The following is a 16,628-nucleotide window of genomic DNA, read 5'->3' as shown; positions in this document are numbered from 1 at the left end:
TCCTGCATGACCGCCACGCTATTCGCGATCCTGCCACAGTCTCGCGCCCGATAACCAGGGCGAATTGCGTTTCGCCTGTGGACGCTGCCACACTCCAGTAACGTTTCGAGACCATGTCGATCTCCTCTAGTATCCCATCCGACCGGACGCCCTAAGGGAATCAACGGAGATGTCGCGTGTTAAGGCCTGGTACTGGATGTGTCTGAAAGCGGAAACACTCCGCGGCAACGCCACGCACAGGCGATCGATACGGTTGCTCTCCGAATGTCTAGTTTGCGGGGTAGAGACAGCTACCCCGGTACCCCGCATAACACCGTTCTGTCAAGGCGAACATGATGCCGAAGGGAACGCCGGCTTGCCGATTTTGGTAATGCGAACAGAACAAATGTGGATGTTGTCGGGGTTCTACCCTAAAAGTGGCCGTATCACAGTTCTGTCATTCAGAGAGCTGCACTTAAGACGCTTTCCACTTCAAGTCGCATCCAAGTGGGAGTATTCATCGTGCGAACAGACACAGAGTCAATGACTCGTGTTTAGGGTCGCAAGCTTCAAGCGTGCTTAGTATGCACTCATCCGCATCACATGGGACCAACTAAACCCGACGATCGGATCGTCGCCTAGCCGTTTCAGTGGTGCATGGAATTTTGGCTGTCTCAACATGCGCAAATGCAAGGCATCTAGATGTTACCGCCCGGTCCGAAGGATATCTGCGGAACCGCATCTTACAACGATCGAATTTGGACACATGCACGGCTTCCTGAAGCCACCCGAACTGTTTATAGGACTGGATGAAAGGAAACTCACCTGATATCTTCCCCAACGGACAAACAAACTTCTGGTACCTTCTCACATAGGTATATTCGTGTACGAAATGTTGTGAGCCATTTACTGACTTCGTACATCGATCTTTGGGCAAAGTTTTGGAAGAGTTGTACTGGTCGCGAAGCATGGGCGCAGCTTGACGATGCATCTGCTAAGCATCGAAGAAGAGAAGACTGCCATACACCAAGAGCTTTGCCATATTCGTCGTGGCAAGGTGCGACCCCGATCGCGTCAGTGAAGAGCTGGAGTGGAGTAGGGTCTCCACTTTGTAAACGGCCTACCCGACTGTCCGGGCTACAATTCGAATGGACTGTTACGGTGTTACCCACTCAGTAGTATCTGTTCACGATTGACTCAACATGGTTGTCATGATGGATTGACCAAGTGGCAAGTGGATGTTCTGGCTAGAGCTTCTCCGTTCTTCTAATATTCGTTAAGAGACTACCATCCTGTTGTACTAACGCGGAACATAGCAAATCGATCAAGCGATCTTTACTCGAGACCATGCCAACTTTCTAACTGGAGTTCCACAAGACTTCATCCACTAAAGACGCTTTTCATCAAACCTTACTATCGCTTTGGGCATCCAACTCGTGAGGATCATGGCGATCATGGTCTGCCAGTTCTGCGGGAATTTGCCCTTTCTCACTCACCTCATGGCATGTGCCACCCCTTGATGCGTCCAAGGAAGAACCGTCGGCTTCATACAGCTCAGGTTTACTATGCGTGTTCCTATAGCGGCGGAACAAGAAGAAGGCCGCGAAAGCTGAAGCTAGGACGACTACCGGAACAGTGATACCTGTGGCTATCGCGACTTTCCGAGAGGTGTTCTTGGGAGCAGGCGTCGACTCAGGTGATGTAGTGGGGTCAGGTGATGAGATAGGTGTTGTCGAGGTGGGAGTTGAGAAAGCCGATTGCAGCGTCGATGCTGGAGAAGCAGACGATGATGATGGCGATGACGTTGTTGCTGGCACCGATGTTGTAGCGGCTATCGCCATGTCAGCTCGTTGCTTTCTCACCCCAGAACAAGGGATTACTCACCAGCGATCTCAGCTAATTTAGAACCTCCGATATCACAATAGCTGCTAAACACTTCCAGCGCCGTCGTGTTTTGCGAAGGGTCGTCTGGACACTGGGTCATGACATGAGCTCCAATCATGCTGGAGAACTTGGCAGAGCTCTCGTAGCAGACTGTGAGACGGAAATTACAAGGTCAGCGCATGTCGCAGACGCAAGCTTTCTTCCATGATGTCAACTTACAGCATGTAAACGACTGGTATGAGCCGCCATCCCCACACCCCCATTTCATGTTACGCACGATAGTCGACAACTCGAGCTCGGCACATGTTGCGAGCAGCTTGTATTCTTCAATCTGATCAATGAAGATACTCGTAGGACCACTAGCGCCTGCTACGCTGACCAAGGCTAGGAGAAGAGCAAGAGCGGGAAAGCCTCGGCTGCCAAACATCTTGGTGTATGCTAGCGTATCTTACTGGGGAGATAAATGGATACAAGCCTTCTTTTTTTCACGACGGGAAGGCTAAGGGAAGAGTTGTGGAGAAAGCTGGGTTGGCAGCGGACCGGCGTATTTTGTACGCAGGGCGTTTTCGCACATGTCGCAAATTACCCCAGCCTTCCTGCGCTGGAAATGGATGTCTTGATGTGATAGCACGGGCATGTGTATGCACATACTTGAACCCGAGACGGCTGAACTCTGATTGGACGCCCACGTACGCATAAATAGACTTTCACCTCAACACACCGGCAAGGCTGAAGAATTGTGCAGCAGCAGCAACGCCGAACGAGAAGTGATCGGGGTCTGATAGTGACGGGTGAGAACATGGCGTTCTCTTCGGTGTCTGCCATTGACTGAATCCGGCGGGTGCGTCGCCATTTATCTCTTGAGTTTCGATCGGGCCAATAGGGGCGGCCTTTGGGGCGGCCCAGCTGCATGCACAGCGTCCGTGGAAGCACTCCCGCAGCTGTCACAGACAGCCACCACAATCAAGGCTAGCTCACCCGTAAAGTTTGGACGAGATAAAATTAGCTGGTAATTTCAGGTGATGTCACGGCGAACGTGGCTGGCAAGGCTGGCCCCATATGTCTCCAAACCATCAACACAGGCGCATTCGACTGTGTCCGGCCCCTCGCAAGGTTGACCTGGATGGCCACCATGGCATATATAGTCTTTGGCATGCAAAGACAGAATTACTCACCAATTACTACCCACACCTGTTTATAACTCGTATATATCGACGCACCACCAACTTTCACGATGCGCAGCCTTGTGGCTATCACTTCCTTGCTGGGGCTATCGACAACGGTAGTCAGCGGTTTGGTACCAACTCGCAGGCAAGCCTCAACTTCATTCGCAGGAAGTAATGAGTACTTTCTCCATGCCCTTTCTGCATCCGAGCAGAAGGAGTATGTCGAAACTCTTGCTGGATGGGGCGCCAAGGTCCTGAGGCTGTGGGGTGAGTAGTATCTGGACAGTTTTGATCACCTTTGGAAGGTGTTGCATCTTCTTAACAGCGGACTTGAGGGAAGACATGTAGTGCTGACAATCGTTGTGCAGCGACGAACGTTGCTACAGGGTGCTTGAAGGGCAGCACTATCGAGAATTCCGTGCCCGCTTTCGAATCGACGGTCGGTGTTTACGATAACACCGTCCTAGCTAAGCTCGACGACACTCTCAAACTCCTGCACGACAACGGAATGAAGGCAATCATATCTCCTCATAACGCCAACACATTGGGCGGCAGCGCGGGATGTGACGCATACTGCCAAAAGTATGGCGACGCACCTACCTTCTATTCTTCATCCAACGCCAAAGCCGACTACGACAACAGACTCAACGAGATGCTCAACTATCAGTCACCCAACTTTGGCAAAGCTTGGAAAGATATGGAAGAGGTCATTATGGCTTTCGACCTCCAGAACGAGCCGCTGATTGGGCAAATCGACCTGTTGAATGCTAATGATCCGGATGACTGGCTGTGTGGCCGTGCTGGAGCACTGCGCAGTGCTCTTGGATCTTCCAACATCAAGGTTGCCACAGGCGGTGTCGGCGGTTCTCACTACTGCTGTGACCACGAGTTCAACACGTTGGAGAAGGCTATGCAGTGCGATGCGATCGATATCATCAGCATGCACGGATACATGAGCAAGGCGTCCGACTGGGCCTACTACATCACCGGCGACAGGGAGGTCTTGAGCGGAGCCAGATCTGCAGGCAAGAATATCATGATGGAAGAGTGGGGCGTCTCGGTCGACTACCAGGACTCTTTCGATACGCAGGTCCAAGTTTTCAATGATGCTGGAGTTCCTTGGGTAAGCATGACAGGTACAAATACTCGATGGACTGCATGCTAACGTAAATTGTAGTTGTATTGGCAGATCGTCCCTGGCCTAGACGGCTCTGAAGCAGGCGCGCCCACCAGCTGTGGGTATGATAGCTTCGAGATCGGCTTGGGTAGCTCGAAGGGCGATGTCGCCGGAGGGATTGCTGCAGCGAACGCAGCTTCGGCAGCGCAATCTTGGGCGGGTTATTTGTGATGAAGTCAATTTGGCTCGCGAGTGTTTTCTCGGTTGCGCTTCCTTTCGTTGATGTATTTCTCCAATTTTGAAAGTGTAGGGTTCGGCAAGCGCGTGCCATTCCCTCGTGCCACTCTTTAGTTTGATCATGTTATTCATGGATACACGACCTATACCATTGGAGTGAGTTGCTTACTTCATAACTTCTAAACTGAATGCGTTGCTCCTTCAAGGTTGTTGCTGTTATGGCGCTGCGTGGTGGAAATTCAGGATGCGCGTTGCACTTGCCAAAACTCCACGCACCGTCGACGCGTCGACATGACGTCACAAGACCCACTTTCTACTGGCGCGTCTCCCACGCGTGTGCGCAGCACCCGAAGGTTGCGAAACCTTAGAGCGCGAAACGCATCCTCTAGGCGCTATAGTGCTCTGTCGGTCTCGTGTACTCATGACACAACAGATTACTCCGAACATAACGACTTTGCTCAACGGTCTTTGACCTCTGCTTCTCAACAGAGGAGAAAGCGGGACGGATGAGGCTCGGTATAAGTAGTATACAAAGGTCTTCTCATATCTATTGCTGTTATATGGCGTACCCTTGCATCATGCAACGCACGGGGCGTTCGCCGTCTAGACGCCTCTGTGTAACAATTAGCAAGCGAAGGCAAACACGAATTGGCATCGAGTAATGCTAAACTGATCACTCACCTTCCACCTGTCTCACGAATATCGACCACACGAAGAAATCGCGAAGTCACATCGAACTCTAAGAAAGTATGCCCTGGCGCGATGAGTGGCCCGTTGGATTGAATGGAGAAGAGTACGACGGCAAACATGTCCTGACACTGGTGCGGGTCAATGCAAGTCCCTTCAAAGACGTCTGGAACGTGCAGTTGCTCATCGATGAGATTGAAGAGAAGCTCCAAGTTGAAGTAACTGACATCGCGACTATCGATAAAGGCTCCAACAACTATGTACGTGTATGATCATGGCTATCCTCGAGTCGGCTGATCTAGCCCTCCGCCCAACACGATAGGCTCGGCGGAGACGATATCGACGCTCAATGCCATTCTAATTCAGCTCGCTTGCCAACCATAGTTTACTGATTTGTGCTTAGGGATTTCACCTTCAGGTTCGTGATGGACCGGACTTGGTAGTTCGTCTAGCTCGCGGCGACGTCAACATGCCGGATTTTGATGGCTTTGTCGTCGAGCGACAGATCGCTGAAGTCAAGTTCGAAGCAGCCACATATGGCCTGTTGCGAAACGAAGTAGAAATCCGCGCGTCTCGCCTGCTCTACCACCGTGCACCGGTTCTCAAACCGGGCCTTAAAGTCCAGATACCAGCAGATCTCTCGGGTCGACGCATCTTTGTGTTCGAACGATCAGACGGCACAAACAATGTGTGGAAAGGGCTCGATGCTGAGGCAAAGGTATAAGCCATTATTCGAAGCGTTGAGATATACTAATAGCTCTCAGATCGTTCTCCTTGATCAGCTTGCACGCATGCGTGCCGCTCTCTTCAATTATTGCCCACCCTCTGACTTTGCAGCCAAGTATCTGCATAGCCGCATCTTTGACTTCAAACCAGATACTTTCACCTTGCCCGTAGCGCCTACTCGCGAATTCTGGACACACGTAATGAAGTCAAAGATTGAAGCTACAATCAAGAACGAAGGTGACATGGTTGGATGGGAAGATGATGAAGAAACCGTGGGACCTGTCGCACTGGCAGCGAAGCAGTCTCTCCTCAAAGCGATACCACATCTACTGCCGCAAGAGAACTCCGAGATCTTGTACAGGTTAGTGCTTGAGCACGGTGACTTTGGGATACACAATACTTCGATCATCACAGACGACAATCGTATGCCCGAAGTCACGTCGCTATATGATTGGGAGACAGCATGCATTGTTCCAGCTCTACTAGCTGACCCACTTGTCGCGGCTGGTCCTGTGGATCTGATTGCGAACGAGCATGCTGAGCCGGCTGTTACTAGGGTACCTGGATCACCGACAGCTGCAGAACTAGAAGCATATGCCACCTGGTCGCGACATTACGTCAGGGTTTGTTTGTACCGAATCCTGCTTACCATGATGGTGCGCTAACACCTGGTACAATGAACAGGAGTTGTACACGCATGCGCCAGATTTCGAATTCGCGATCAAAGCGGGAAAAGATGTGCGCTATCTGTGGTTTGCGTTGCGCGACTGGCATGGTGGTGAATCTGAACAGTTCTTCGGCGACCTTGGAGCTTGGGCGGAGGCACGGCTGAGAGAGAGGGGTCTTTCGTGAGTTATTAATGTCGTCTTGAGCATCAGTTAGCCAACTTTGTTATGATCTTGAGAGGTTGTAGTAGTGGGTCGTAGTCTAATGGATGCAATCTGAGCGCAAAAGATGTGTTAAGTTTCGGCGCACAAACGAAGCCAGAAGCTTATAACAGCGAAAATCGCCAGTAGTCATCTCTTAGCTACTGCGCACCAGTATCTTGCTTGTACAAGTTTGAGTGGACGCGAATCATCGCGGCCGATTCCCAGTTAGAGCTCCCGAAGGGCCTTTGGGGAACGTGTTCGGCCAAGATTGGGCACCGCGCAAAAGGGATTTGCCGGATAAGCTCCAGCTGCGAGCCACGGAGAAGACTGCCGCACGATTGCCTCAGAATGCCCGAAAACGATTTCTCGTTCAGCTTTGTCTAAATTCCCTGGTTTGCGCGTACTATCTGCGCATGCAGTCTGCGCGTGAAGTCGGTTCAGCTCAGCAACAGTGGGGGCAACTCGCCAATGACCAGCTGCAAGTGCCCAGGTGGAGTCCATGGGTAGGACTGTTCGTTAGCGTGGTTGCCCCTAGTCAATGCGGCATTACCTCGGGACAATCGCGCCCAGCAAACAACCGTGGAATCGCGCAAGTACATATACCTAATCTCCCAGCCGCATCACCCCGCATAGGAAGACACTCATCGGTCGGCTCCTGTCCATCTAGCCTCGATCGCCAGAAGCACCCGTGTGGACCTACAACAAGCAGTCTGATAACGAGATGAATCCGGATACCAATTCACGCCTCTGTCCCGACTGGGTCTTTCTAAACAATGCCAACGTACAGTAGGTGAGCTAAGACTCATTCAAAAGCATCCACCGTTAACATATAGCTATCAGCGTCGCAAAGGACAGAGGCTGGTTCAAAACGTACACGCCCTTCAAATCAACAGTGAATTCCTCGCCCTTCTTCGGCCCGCACACGCAAACTCCCGTGCTGGGAATAGGTACCGTCGAAATCCCCACCAAATGCTCTCCGAATGCTTCAGGTGTATCTTCGCATCGATCTCTCATTCTTCACGAGGTCTTGCACGTGCCTGACTTCATTTGCAACACCATTGGGCAACCACTCATGTACACTGATGGGTACAACGTCAATACATACGGCGGCAAAAGCGGAAAACACAAAGGCATCATCAAAGACAGCCAGGGTAAAAACGCTGCCTATTTCGCCTGTAAAAGCCCGTTGTTCGGGATCAAAGTGCGCCGGTCACCGAACGGGCCAAGGCTCGGTCCGTACGCGCTCAAGAAGGACGTGATGTACGTGCTAGGCTGCCAATGGGACGACGCCGAGAGGCGTAAGTGGCAAGAGTTCCAAGCTGGGAATGAAGCCAACACCCCGGGGTATAATGCTGCACCTTACACGGCCGAAGAAACTTCGTTCCTCAAGAAACACTATCGCTCCGAATATCACTTCCTGAGACAGCATGGGCTCAGTATCTACAAAGAGGAAGACCGCGAAGAGGGACGGGTGATTTTACGCGCCATCATGCGTGAGGACGAGATGTCCGAGCTGGGAGGATCCGGGGATGAGGAGGATGATTGTGATTTGTCACGTTTCGAAGGCCATCAGGCAGACTACAACTTCACGGAACGCCAGCTTGATTGGATTGAACAGTACTATGGCAATTCGGAGCAGTTCATGATTTCCTATGGACTCAAGTTCTACCGTGACGAGGATCTCGAGGAGGCAAAGGCCATTGTGGATGTCATGATGGATGGAGACGATTAGAGGTACCTGGGTACCTTGAACTGTTGCTCAAATCTTACATGAGACGGATACAGAAGCTTCAATATATAAAATCACCTCTAGCTGCTTATCCGGTACGCATAGATCACGTGCGCATGCTTAACAAGGGGAATGCGGAGCTCATGATGGTAGAAGAAACTACGATTCTTAAAGAAAACTCGAGTTCCTTGCTCTAACTATTGGTATTCCGGTAGCTTAGTGGTTCATAAGTGGTGTTCGTACTTGAGTGCTTGTCGTGGTGGGTCTTGGGCTGGTGGGGCGAACGCGGGCAAAAAAATATCCTCCACCATGGTGCAAAAAAGAGCAAAAACATACAACAGCGGGGATTCGCTAGTGGTCACCCACCTAACTACTAATCCGCCGGTACACTGCTTGTATATGGCTGAGCGGACGGGAAGCCTAATTCTCAGTGTCCTATGGTCGTATGTGAAGGAATAGCGATTCTCATGGGTTATATCGTGACCATACCCCCATGTAACCGAAGCAGGATCAATGCGACAATGACAGGGATAGATGGCTCTAATCCGACAAGAACAACAGAAGATAGAAACAAACATAGTAAACGACAGTGTAGGAATCGAAGTCCACATTAATACACCCCAAGCGATCCTCTCCAACAATGGCCTTTTCATAACCTCTTACCAAAATGTCAGTTTATCCGCCACCCAATCCGTTACCGCAAAGAAAACATTGTGGCGGTGGAAGAAGCTCCGGTTCTTCTTGCCGAGGATGTCTATAAAAGCACGGATTAGCCACTGTCCTCATCTCACCTTCTCCCTGAGACTTACACATCGGAATTGTCAACGCACAAACAGCGACCTGCGCGCTCCCGACGGCGATAAACAGGGTCTTGATTCCCCCACCACCACCTACCCCACTCCGCCGTCCAGCCTCAACGACCCAGTCGAAGCCTTTGAACGTCAGGGCGAAGGAGAACACGTTCTTGAAAACGAGGAGGCACGTGAAAGCTTCGATGGACATGCCGCCTATATACGTCAGTACCTAGGCATCTCAAAGCATGGAATGGTCTCGGAGACTTACGATGTGCATCGACAATGTATAGCGCACTGGCGACAGCACCACACACCATACCCATAACTACGAGCGCGAAGAAGAAATCAGGCCAAAACCAGCCGTACGTTGCCGTATCTGCGCTGGTCCAACCGAAACCATAGATACCAGCACAACCTAATATGAGTTGTGGGACCACGAGCACCATGCGGAACTCGGGTTCGTAGACGCCGTTATTGAGACGCGTGAGCAGATTGGCGGACCAGTCGCTAATCAGACCGGTGAGGCCGAAGCCGAGGAGTGCACCGATGAAGGCGCCTGTATACCTTGATGGGATTAGGACATGTAGGTGAAGATATGAACGGAATGTATCAACTTACATGTATCCTGTCTCCTTCTCTCCAAACCAAAGCGGTGGGCCAAGCATAATTGCTGCAAGCACAACACCGATAAGGACCGTGAAACCGATTAGACTGCCTTGGATGAGACAGGCCCATAGTATACCCGGATGCAAGAACAGCGAGAACGGCCGCAGAAGGAGGTGCAGAAACCGCTCATCTGTTTTCCGCCCATTGAACGGCTTCATACTTTCGAGGAAAGTAGCCTTGCGTGGCGAATCGCCCACCGAATGCTGGTCCGCAGAGTTTCCTGCTCCCTTTTCATCCGTGTTTCCAGCTGCTTCGTGTTCAGCAGATATACTACTCGACCCCCGATTACCCAGGATTTTCATCTCTTCTCCATCCTTAACCAGCAAGTTCCCCATAGTGTCGGTGTCAAATTTCTCTTCCCTCCTGAACGCCGTTTCCGGGCAGAAGAGTATGATCAGCGGTAGCATGATCCCCGCGAATATGGCGACAAAATAGAATGTCCACTGATATCCGATTGAATCTGCAATCACTCCTACCAAAACTGGCGTAAGGAACGCGCCTCCGAAGACGGCGAAGTTTGACAACGCCATGCGAACTCCGCGCTCGTGGACGTGATACATATCGCCAACACTGGCTTTAAATCGAGATACAAAGTTAGTGTATGCTTCAAGTAAAATTCAAAGATATCCATGCTTGAACTCACCATTGACGAGCGCTTCGAATGGCGCTAGGCCCACGCCTTGAAATATCCTCGCCCATAGAAATCCAGCATAATTGTTTCCTATCGCGCCACCCCACGCACAACTCACCACGACTATCACAGTTCCTAGAATGTACACATGTCGTTTCCCCCAGATACGCGCTGACGGCACGAAAAAAAAACCTGCGACTCCGACACCCAAGAGGTGGTAGCCGGTCAACAGAGCCATGTCGGTTAGGTTGTGACCAAAGTAAATGGCGAGGGAGACAGTATTGGCGGCAAGAATGGGAGAGAGGGTGCTTGCGATGACTGATATGGAGGATAGAAGAAGGAGAATGGTGTCGCGACGACGAAGCGACCAGTTCTGGAGTATCAGTCAACTATGTGCACTTGCCTAGATTTTGTGCCAGAATGGGACGTTTGGAAGACATACAAGCGGATCATTCGGATCATCACTCGGCTGCGGAACAAGCAGTATTGTCCCAGTTTTGTCGTACTTCAAGCCTGACCTCCCTATGATACTTCCTGCATTTCTTTCGATTTCCCTCCGCTGCTCGCCTTCCAATACCTGCGCGGTCCCAGGGACCTGTTCGAGTGCATGGTCAGAGAGGATGCCGAGACCCATCGTCGCACGACCTTATGAGTGCTTATCGCGGTAGAGCGTCGCAACAGCTACGTGGAATGCATGCGCAAAAAAAAGTGAGGATAAGAGGAATTAGGCTGGAAGTGAGGACTGATGATGAAGGCTGACAGTGATGGATGCCGGGGATGTTGAAGGGTCGAAGATCTGGGGTGTGGAGATCGTCCAATGGGCCGCGGGAGCTGAACATGCTTCGGTGGAAGGCAGCTAATGGCAAATAGTAGCGGCCGAGCGCGTCCCGACTAGGGGCCGACGAGGCTTCAACTTCGAGTGTTCAAGAATAAGCCGCACGGGCACGGGATTGGGCGGATCAGCTGGATCATTCCGCAGCACGTCGTGCAGTCGCGAACAAAAGATGGAGTCAGTCACTGTGTGCGTCTGGAAGACTGTAATCATTACCAGCGCGTTCTAAAGGAAGAGAGTTGAAGTGGGTTCACGCCAAATAAGCCGGGCAGGCTTTCCAGCCTGGTATCATCGATGTATGTAGTTTCATAGCACCTCCCTTTAAGGGGATACATCAATCAAATGTCTCCAAAGAGGATGCATTCACAGTTACTTGTTATTACAGGTTAGCACTAATGCTAGAGATCTACTAACAGTTGTAAATGACGAAATAGATTATGTTATTAAACAAAGAAGTTTCCAAACTGCGGGAATACACTACAAATAAACCAGGCCATGTCTTCGGTGTGGACAATCGATGATTGCAGGAAGGTTTTCCTGAGGCGCGAGTCGGGAAGTTGTCTGGTACACGGCCCGTCAGGTGCATGGCTGGGGCTACCGTTCGAACAACGGGCGCTGGGCAAGTGTCCAACAGCGTACAGTGATAACGGTGTTCTCCTACAAAGCAGCGAGCAGCCCGACCATGGCAAGTCCAAGACCGACTCCCGCGCCTGCAGTCTGGATGGGTGCTGCTCCAGTGTTGCCAGCCGCTGATGCTGAAGTGGCGGAGGCGCTTCCTGAAGGGGTCATGGAGGCGGTGCCAGACACTTGTGTGACAGAGGAGTTGCCTGCTGAAGGAGTCGCGCTGCCAGACGGGGCCGCGCTACCAGACGGGGCCGCGCTACCAGATGCTGTCGCGCTGCCAGACGGGCATGAGGGTTGGGTGTTTACGTCGATGTTCTGAAGTTTGCATATCTCGACGCCGAACTGAGTGGTCGCTGTGATACTTGTTAGCTGGCACGGGACGCGAAATGGCAAGCGACATACCAGCGATATCCGACTGTGAGCAAGTAGCGAACACACAGCAAGACACAGCGTCGATAATCTTGCTCTCGCAAATGCATGCAATGTCAGTAGCACCGCAGCTGCCTAAGTTGCCACCGAAGCAGGCTTGCTGCGTTTTCTTTAGCTTTCGTTCGCCGATAGTTATGGTCAATAACTCACAGCACATTGCGGGATCTGGTCAAGAAGACCTTGGGCCAGAGCTGTAGAGCTCAATGCAGCGGCAGCGGCGATAATGGAGAAGCGCATGTTGGCAAGGTTTGGTTACTTGAAAGCGACTGTGAAGTGTTATCAACGATGAGGTTTGCTTTAGACTGACACGAGATGGAATGCGCGAGGGGAAGCATGGTTTTGAAGCTATCCGCCGGCCTGTGGCAGCGCCCTGCGAGAGACCTAGACCTACGATGGCTGCCAATTTACAGCTGAAGCATGCTTGGTCCCTACCTGATTGGCGGTTCGTTCCACCATTTGACTTCCCCATTGGCAGACTTCTCCACAGTTCAGCCGATCCGCAGGCTTGATCCCAAATCCGGCGCGCACGCCCCTCCATGGGGTTTGGGCTGGGCTGAGATCGGAAGTAAGCCGGGGATCGGCTCAATTGCTGGAGAGACTGCTGATTGGTACTGGCGTACCAGCCCGACTCAAGACCACCTGGGCAGGCACTAATTTGAACCAAAGGCGCTCTCTATTGTCGCGAAAGCGACCGCCGTGTTCTGTTCATACCCGAGCACGGCCCGAATAAACCCAAGTCGATACCAGCACGTCGTCAGGCGTGAGACGGCGCAGGAAAGTGACGTTGGGGACGTTGATGAGTTTAGGGCAACAAACTCAATCACCGTCGTCAAACAATATAAATGCCGAGCATTGCATGACTTTGGGCGAGTATTGTACCACGTAGGTTGCCGCACGCCACCTAATGCGGACAGCGAACGCGAAAAACTTAAACACGGTAAGGGCATCACCGGAAGCCCACAAGTTAACACTTCGTGAGCAAACTTTGGAAGTGAGAGGACAGAGCGTTCGCCGCAGGAGCTTTGATCACCGACAGCCTCCCCTACAATAATTGCCTCCAATACTTCGACCCCCGGCGCCTTAGCAGATAGATAATGGCAAGTGCAATGCAGCTCATTCTAAATGTCGCCAAAGACCTCAACAGTAAGATTATAGACTCTTGATGCTATCAAAACCGGCCTCGGCGAGGCTTAGGGGCCGGAGTTTTCGGAGAAAAACATAGAAGACGGTCGTGATTAAGATTGCGATTAGCGCAAATGGCTTAGGGCGAGCGATTGTTGTTAGGAGACCTCACAGGATGACGTCCGTTATGCCGAAGCTGACGATTTCTGGCATTCTGGAATGGTTTATGTTGGTAAGCCGTGCGGATCTTGTTCGCGCGCTTCAGAGTGTTCCAACAGTAAGGAGTAAGCGACGGTGGGCGAGAGGGTGGGCGCCAGCAGGTGACGGTACCTAGGTAGCCAACAACATATCGGAGGTCGGCATCTTGTAAAGTTCGCAGACCATACTGTTTCTTCAGCTTGGTGTTGGTGCCACGAGGAGAGAGCAAATCGGTCTAGTTCGAGTTTAGCTGGTTGAGGGGTGGTTACCGAAGGCAGGAATGTGCACGGTCGTGTTCTTGAAGATATGAATTTGAATCGAAATCATGCCATTCTGAACACGAAGCTGTCAATCAGCAATGCCATGAGCCTTCAGCGCCTAGATGTAGAGTAGTTTACACATTCTCAAATGGAACAAGTGGACTCCACTACAGCTTCGAGCTTGTATTGGAGATCCGGGGTTGCTAGTTCAAGGTGTGCTAAAAACCGGAGCTATTCTCGGACCATCCACGAACGTCATTTTCTTATCGCTTGATGAGACCCTTCCACGTGCCTTCCAAACCCCTCTTTCATCGTAAGCGCGCGATTATCGACTGTTCAGCGTTTTCATCGCGCTCTTTTTCATCGCGAGATCTTTGGGCTGAAAGCGAAACGTCTTCCGAGTATGGGTCTGTCGCCTGTTCAGTCGGGTCTGCGCGCGTAGACATCGCGCGTAGACATATGGCCAAGAAGGAAAAGTTCATCGCAACAAGTCGCATTGTTATGCGACTGATGAGTAGGAAGGAATAATGGCACACCTGTGATCGTACTGAGACCTGGTTCCGATCCATCTGACTTACCTCGCCCAACAAACGCCCGACAAACGTCTACGACGACATCTACAAATACACGACTTGTCAACTAAGAAGGAACCCTCCAGTAAACTCGATGAATTGGTAAATGAGTGACCAGGCTGGTAAACTTCACTGACTAGGCTAAGCCGTCGTTCAACATCTACGTAGGTGGTTGCGTCTCATGCAGTGCAGCGAAACGAGGGTCTGAAGGAACATCAAGGCCTCACAAACACCCTGGCGCAAGCGAAACGCCATGGCCAGTTTGATGCTTTCCCGACAATGAGCCCCTCACGATCTCCACACTTCGAGCGACGATGCTCTCAGATGAGGTACTACTGTCTCCATACATGATGCATCTCAGCCCGACATAGAGCTATGATCAAGATCTGAATCACTGATTAGCTTCAACCGATATCCAAGATCGATAGATGGCTTACCACTGCTGGATCTACACCCCCGGCAATCCGAACCTTCCAAGAGCTTCTGTCAACTTGACTGAGATTGGAGATATCGTTTGACTCCTGCAACAGCAGTTCGGCGATACAGACGTCTTTGGAGAACACCCTAGTCGTAATTGCACTCTGGTCCTTCTGCCGAACCTGCAGCACCACGTCGTCTTCCTTGTCTTTTCCGGTGGGAACGACCATATCAAGATCTGATCGGCGCCCAGAAGAGACATGTTTCAGCTCCGCTATACGCTGACCATCTGGACTTTCCACCGTCCAGAGGTTCTTCATTGCCGACCCGTGATGTCGGAGGTCGAAGATCGGCACACCCGAAGTGTCTTTCACCTGTCGACGCCATGACCAAGACTTCATTGGACCAGGTCCTCCTCCAACGAAGAGCTCTTGGCCATTCTCATCCACAACGGTGACGTTTGAGAACAATCGATCGTGGCATCTGACATAGATGCTGGTCTCTTCATTCGCGATGGGGGCATCAGAGATCTTGAAAGGAAGTGAGCAGAACTCGAGAACTGCCGCCATGTCGACTGCCAACTGAACAATGGATTTCGAAAGGTTTCAGAGGTAAGCTGGGTGCGAGTATTCGCAGTTGCAAAAGCTGAACAATGCGAAAAGATAGATGGGTAGGCCTCGTCAACCGCTGGGTGAAGAATGAGAGGGAATACAGGTCGGAACACGCATGCGCCATGAGAACTAACTGCGCAACTCAGCAGCTCTTGGCTAAGACAGTGTGACTCGCTATACGCGATCTGCAATGTCATCCCTTACACAAGAAACCCCACGAAGCATCGTGATCGGGTTTAACCGCTGCCTGGGCCGCTTGTCCATCAGCACGTGGTCTCGGCATAAGCCGCCAGGGCAGAATCATCCGCATACACCTCTCGTTGCCTTCTCCGCAGACGACTTGGACTCGCGGCATGCGTCTGATATCAAGGATAGAGCAAGGGTAATGTCTCGGTGATTATAAATTTCATGTTGCTGCAAGCCATGTCACGCTGACCGGCTGCCAGCTGCATTTACCCAGACGATTTTCTATTTGTGCTTCAGCGCAGATCTTTTCTGGAGACGGAGAATACCAATGCACCTGTGTCTCGCCCATATCGGGATTCCGAATCCAATCCTTGCTCTAGTTCTCTCCGTTATGGTGATGGTGTTCTCTAGCTACGCCATATCCATACCACCTGCGTGTACCGGAAGCGGAGATGAGTCAGCGATTTCACCTTAGACTACGGCCTGATTCATCGTGCTCATCGCTTCTCGGGAATGAGCAAGTACGATAACTCTGGGCGTTTCCTACATCATGTTCCTGCCACCGCTTCATCCTGGTATGCAACTCCAGCTCCATCCTGATACGCACATCCTCGAGCAAGTGATCGCCAACCCGTTTCCTCGTCGACCGCTTGCATTGGACGATGGAGATGCCAGCATCTTCTCGACGAACGGCCAAGCAATCCCAAAGCGGACGATTACGCTGCTATTTGCTGCGCCTCTTACCCATCTTGACTACTTTGAGCACACCATTGATGATGTGGAAAGGGCTTTCGGCTCTTACCGCTTCTTCAGTGCCAATGGTATGTGTCATCTCAGAGTCGATGGCACCCGCTTTTCATAGAGGGGATTTGCTCTTCCTCTCCAATCGGAG

At 51.5% G+C, this 16,628-nt stretch overlaps 5 protein-coding genes across 5 annotated transcripts; 3 read left to right on the top strand and 2 right to left on the bottom strand.

Annotated features, from left to right (window-relative positions):
• Positions 1–3,097: 3,097 nt before the first annotated feature.
• J4E79_007372 (uncharacterized protein) lies at positions 3,098–4,377 on the top strand (the record flags this gene model as incomplete). Its single annotated transcript, XM_049356239.1, has 3 exons — positions 3,098–3,296; positions 3,398–4,152; positions 4,207–4,377. The coding sequence occupies 3 exons, from the start codon at positions 3,098–3,100 to the stop codon at positions 4,375–4,377; spliced, it is 1,125 nt and encodes a 374-aa protein (XP_049209126.1).
• A 755-nt stretch (positions 4,378–5,132) lies between these two features.
• Positions 5,133–6,461, top strand: J4E79_007371 (uncharacterized protein; the record flags this gene model as incomplete). Its single annotated transcript, XM_049356238.1, has 3 exons — positions 5,133–5,330; positions 5,474–5,788; positions 5,835–6,461. 3 exons carry the CDS (start codon positions 5,133–5,135, stop codon positions 6,459–6,461), a joined length of 1,140 nt encoding a protein of 379 aa, XP_049209125.1.
• A 977-nt stretch (positions 6,462–7,438) lies between these two features.
• On the top strand, positions 7,439–8,397 carry J4E79_007370 (uncharacterized protein; the record flags this gene model as incomplete). The annotated part of the gene is made up of 2 exons (XM_049356237.1): positions 7,439–7,451; positions 7,499–8,397. The coding sequence occupies 2 exons, from the start codon at positions 7,439–7,441 to the stop codon at positions 8,395–8,397; spliced, it is 912 nt and encodes a 303-aa protein (XP_049209124.1).
• Positions 8,398–9,053: 656 nt separating this feature from the next.
• On the bottom strand, positions 9,054–10,189 carry J4E79_007369 (uncharacterized protein; the record flags this gene model as incomplete). The annotated part of the gene is made up of 4 exons (XM_049356236.1): positions 9,054–9,148; positions 9,204–9,401; positions 9,457–9,752; positions 9,807–10,189. The coding sequence occupies 4 exons, from the start codon at positions 10,187–10,189 to the stop codon at positions 9,054–9,056; spliced, it is 972 nt and encodes a 323-aa protein (XP_049209123.1).
• Positions 10,190–14,926: 4,737 nt separating this feature from the next.
• J4E79_007368 (uncharacterized protein) lies at positions 14,927–15,508 on the bottom strand (the record flags this gene model as incomplete). Its single annotated transcript, XM_049356235.1, has 1 exon — positions 14,927–15,508. One exon carries the CDS (start codon positions 15,506–15,508, stop codon positions 14,927–14,929), a length of 582 nt encoding a protein of 193 aa, XP_049209122.1.
• Between the last annotated feature and the right edge of the window lie 1,120 nt (positions 15,509–16,628).

Source organism: Alternaria viburni (assembly GCF_023758015.1).
Source record: "Alternaria viburni strain BMP 2772 chromosome Unknown scaffold_16, whole genome shotgun sequence".
NCBI lineage: Eukaryota > Fungi > Ascomycota > Dothideomycetes > Pleosporales > Pleosporaceae > Alternaria > Alternaria viburni.
The sequence above is the reverse complement of the archived record's forward strand: the minus strand, read 5'-3'. Positions and strand labels throughout refer to the sequence as shown.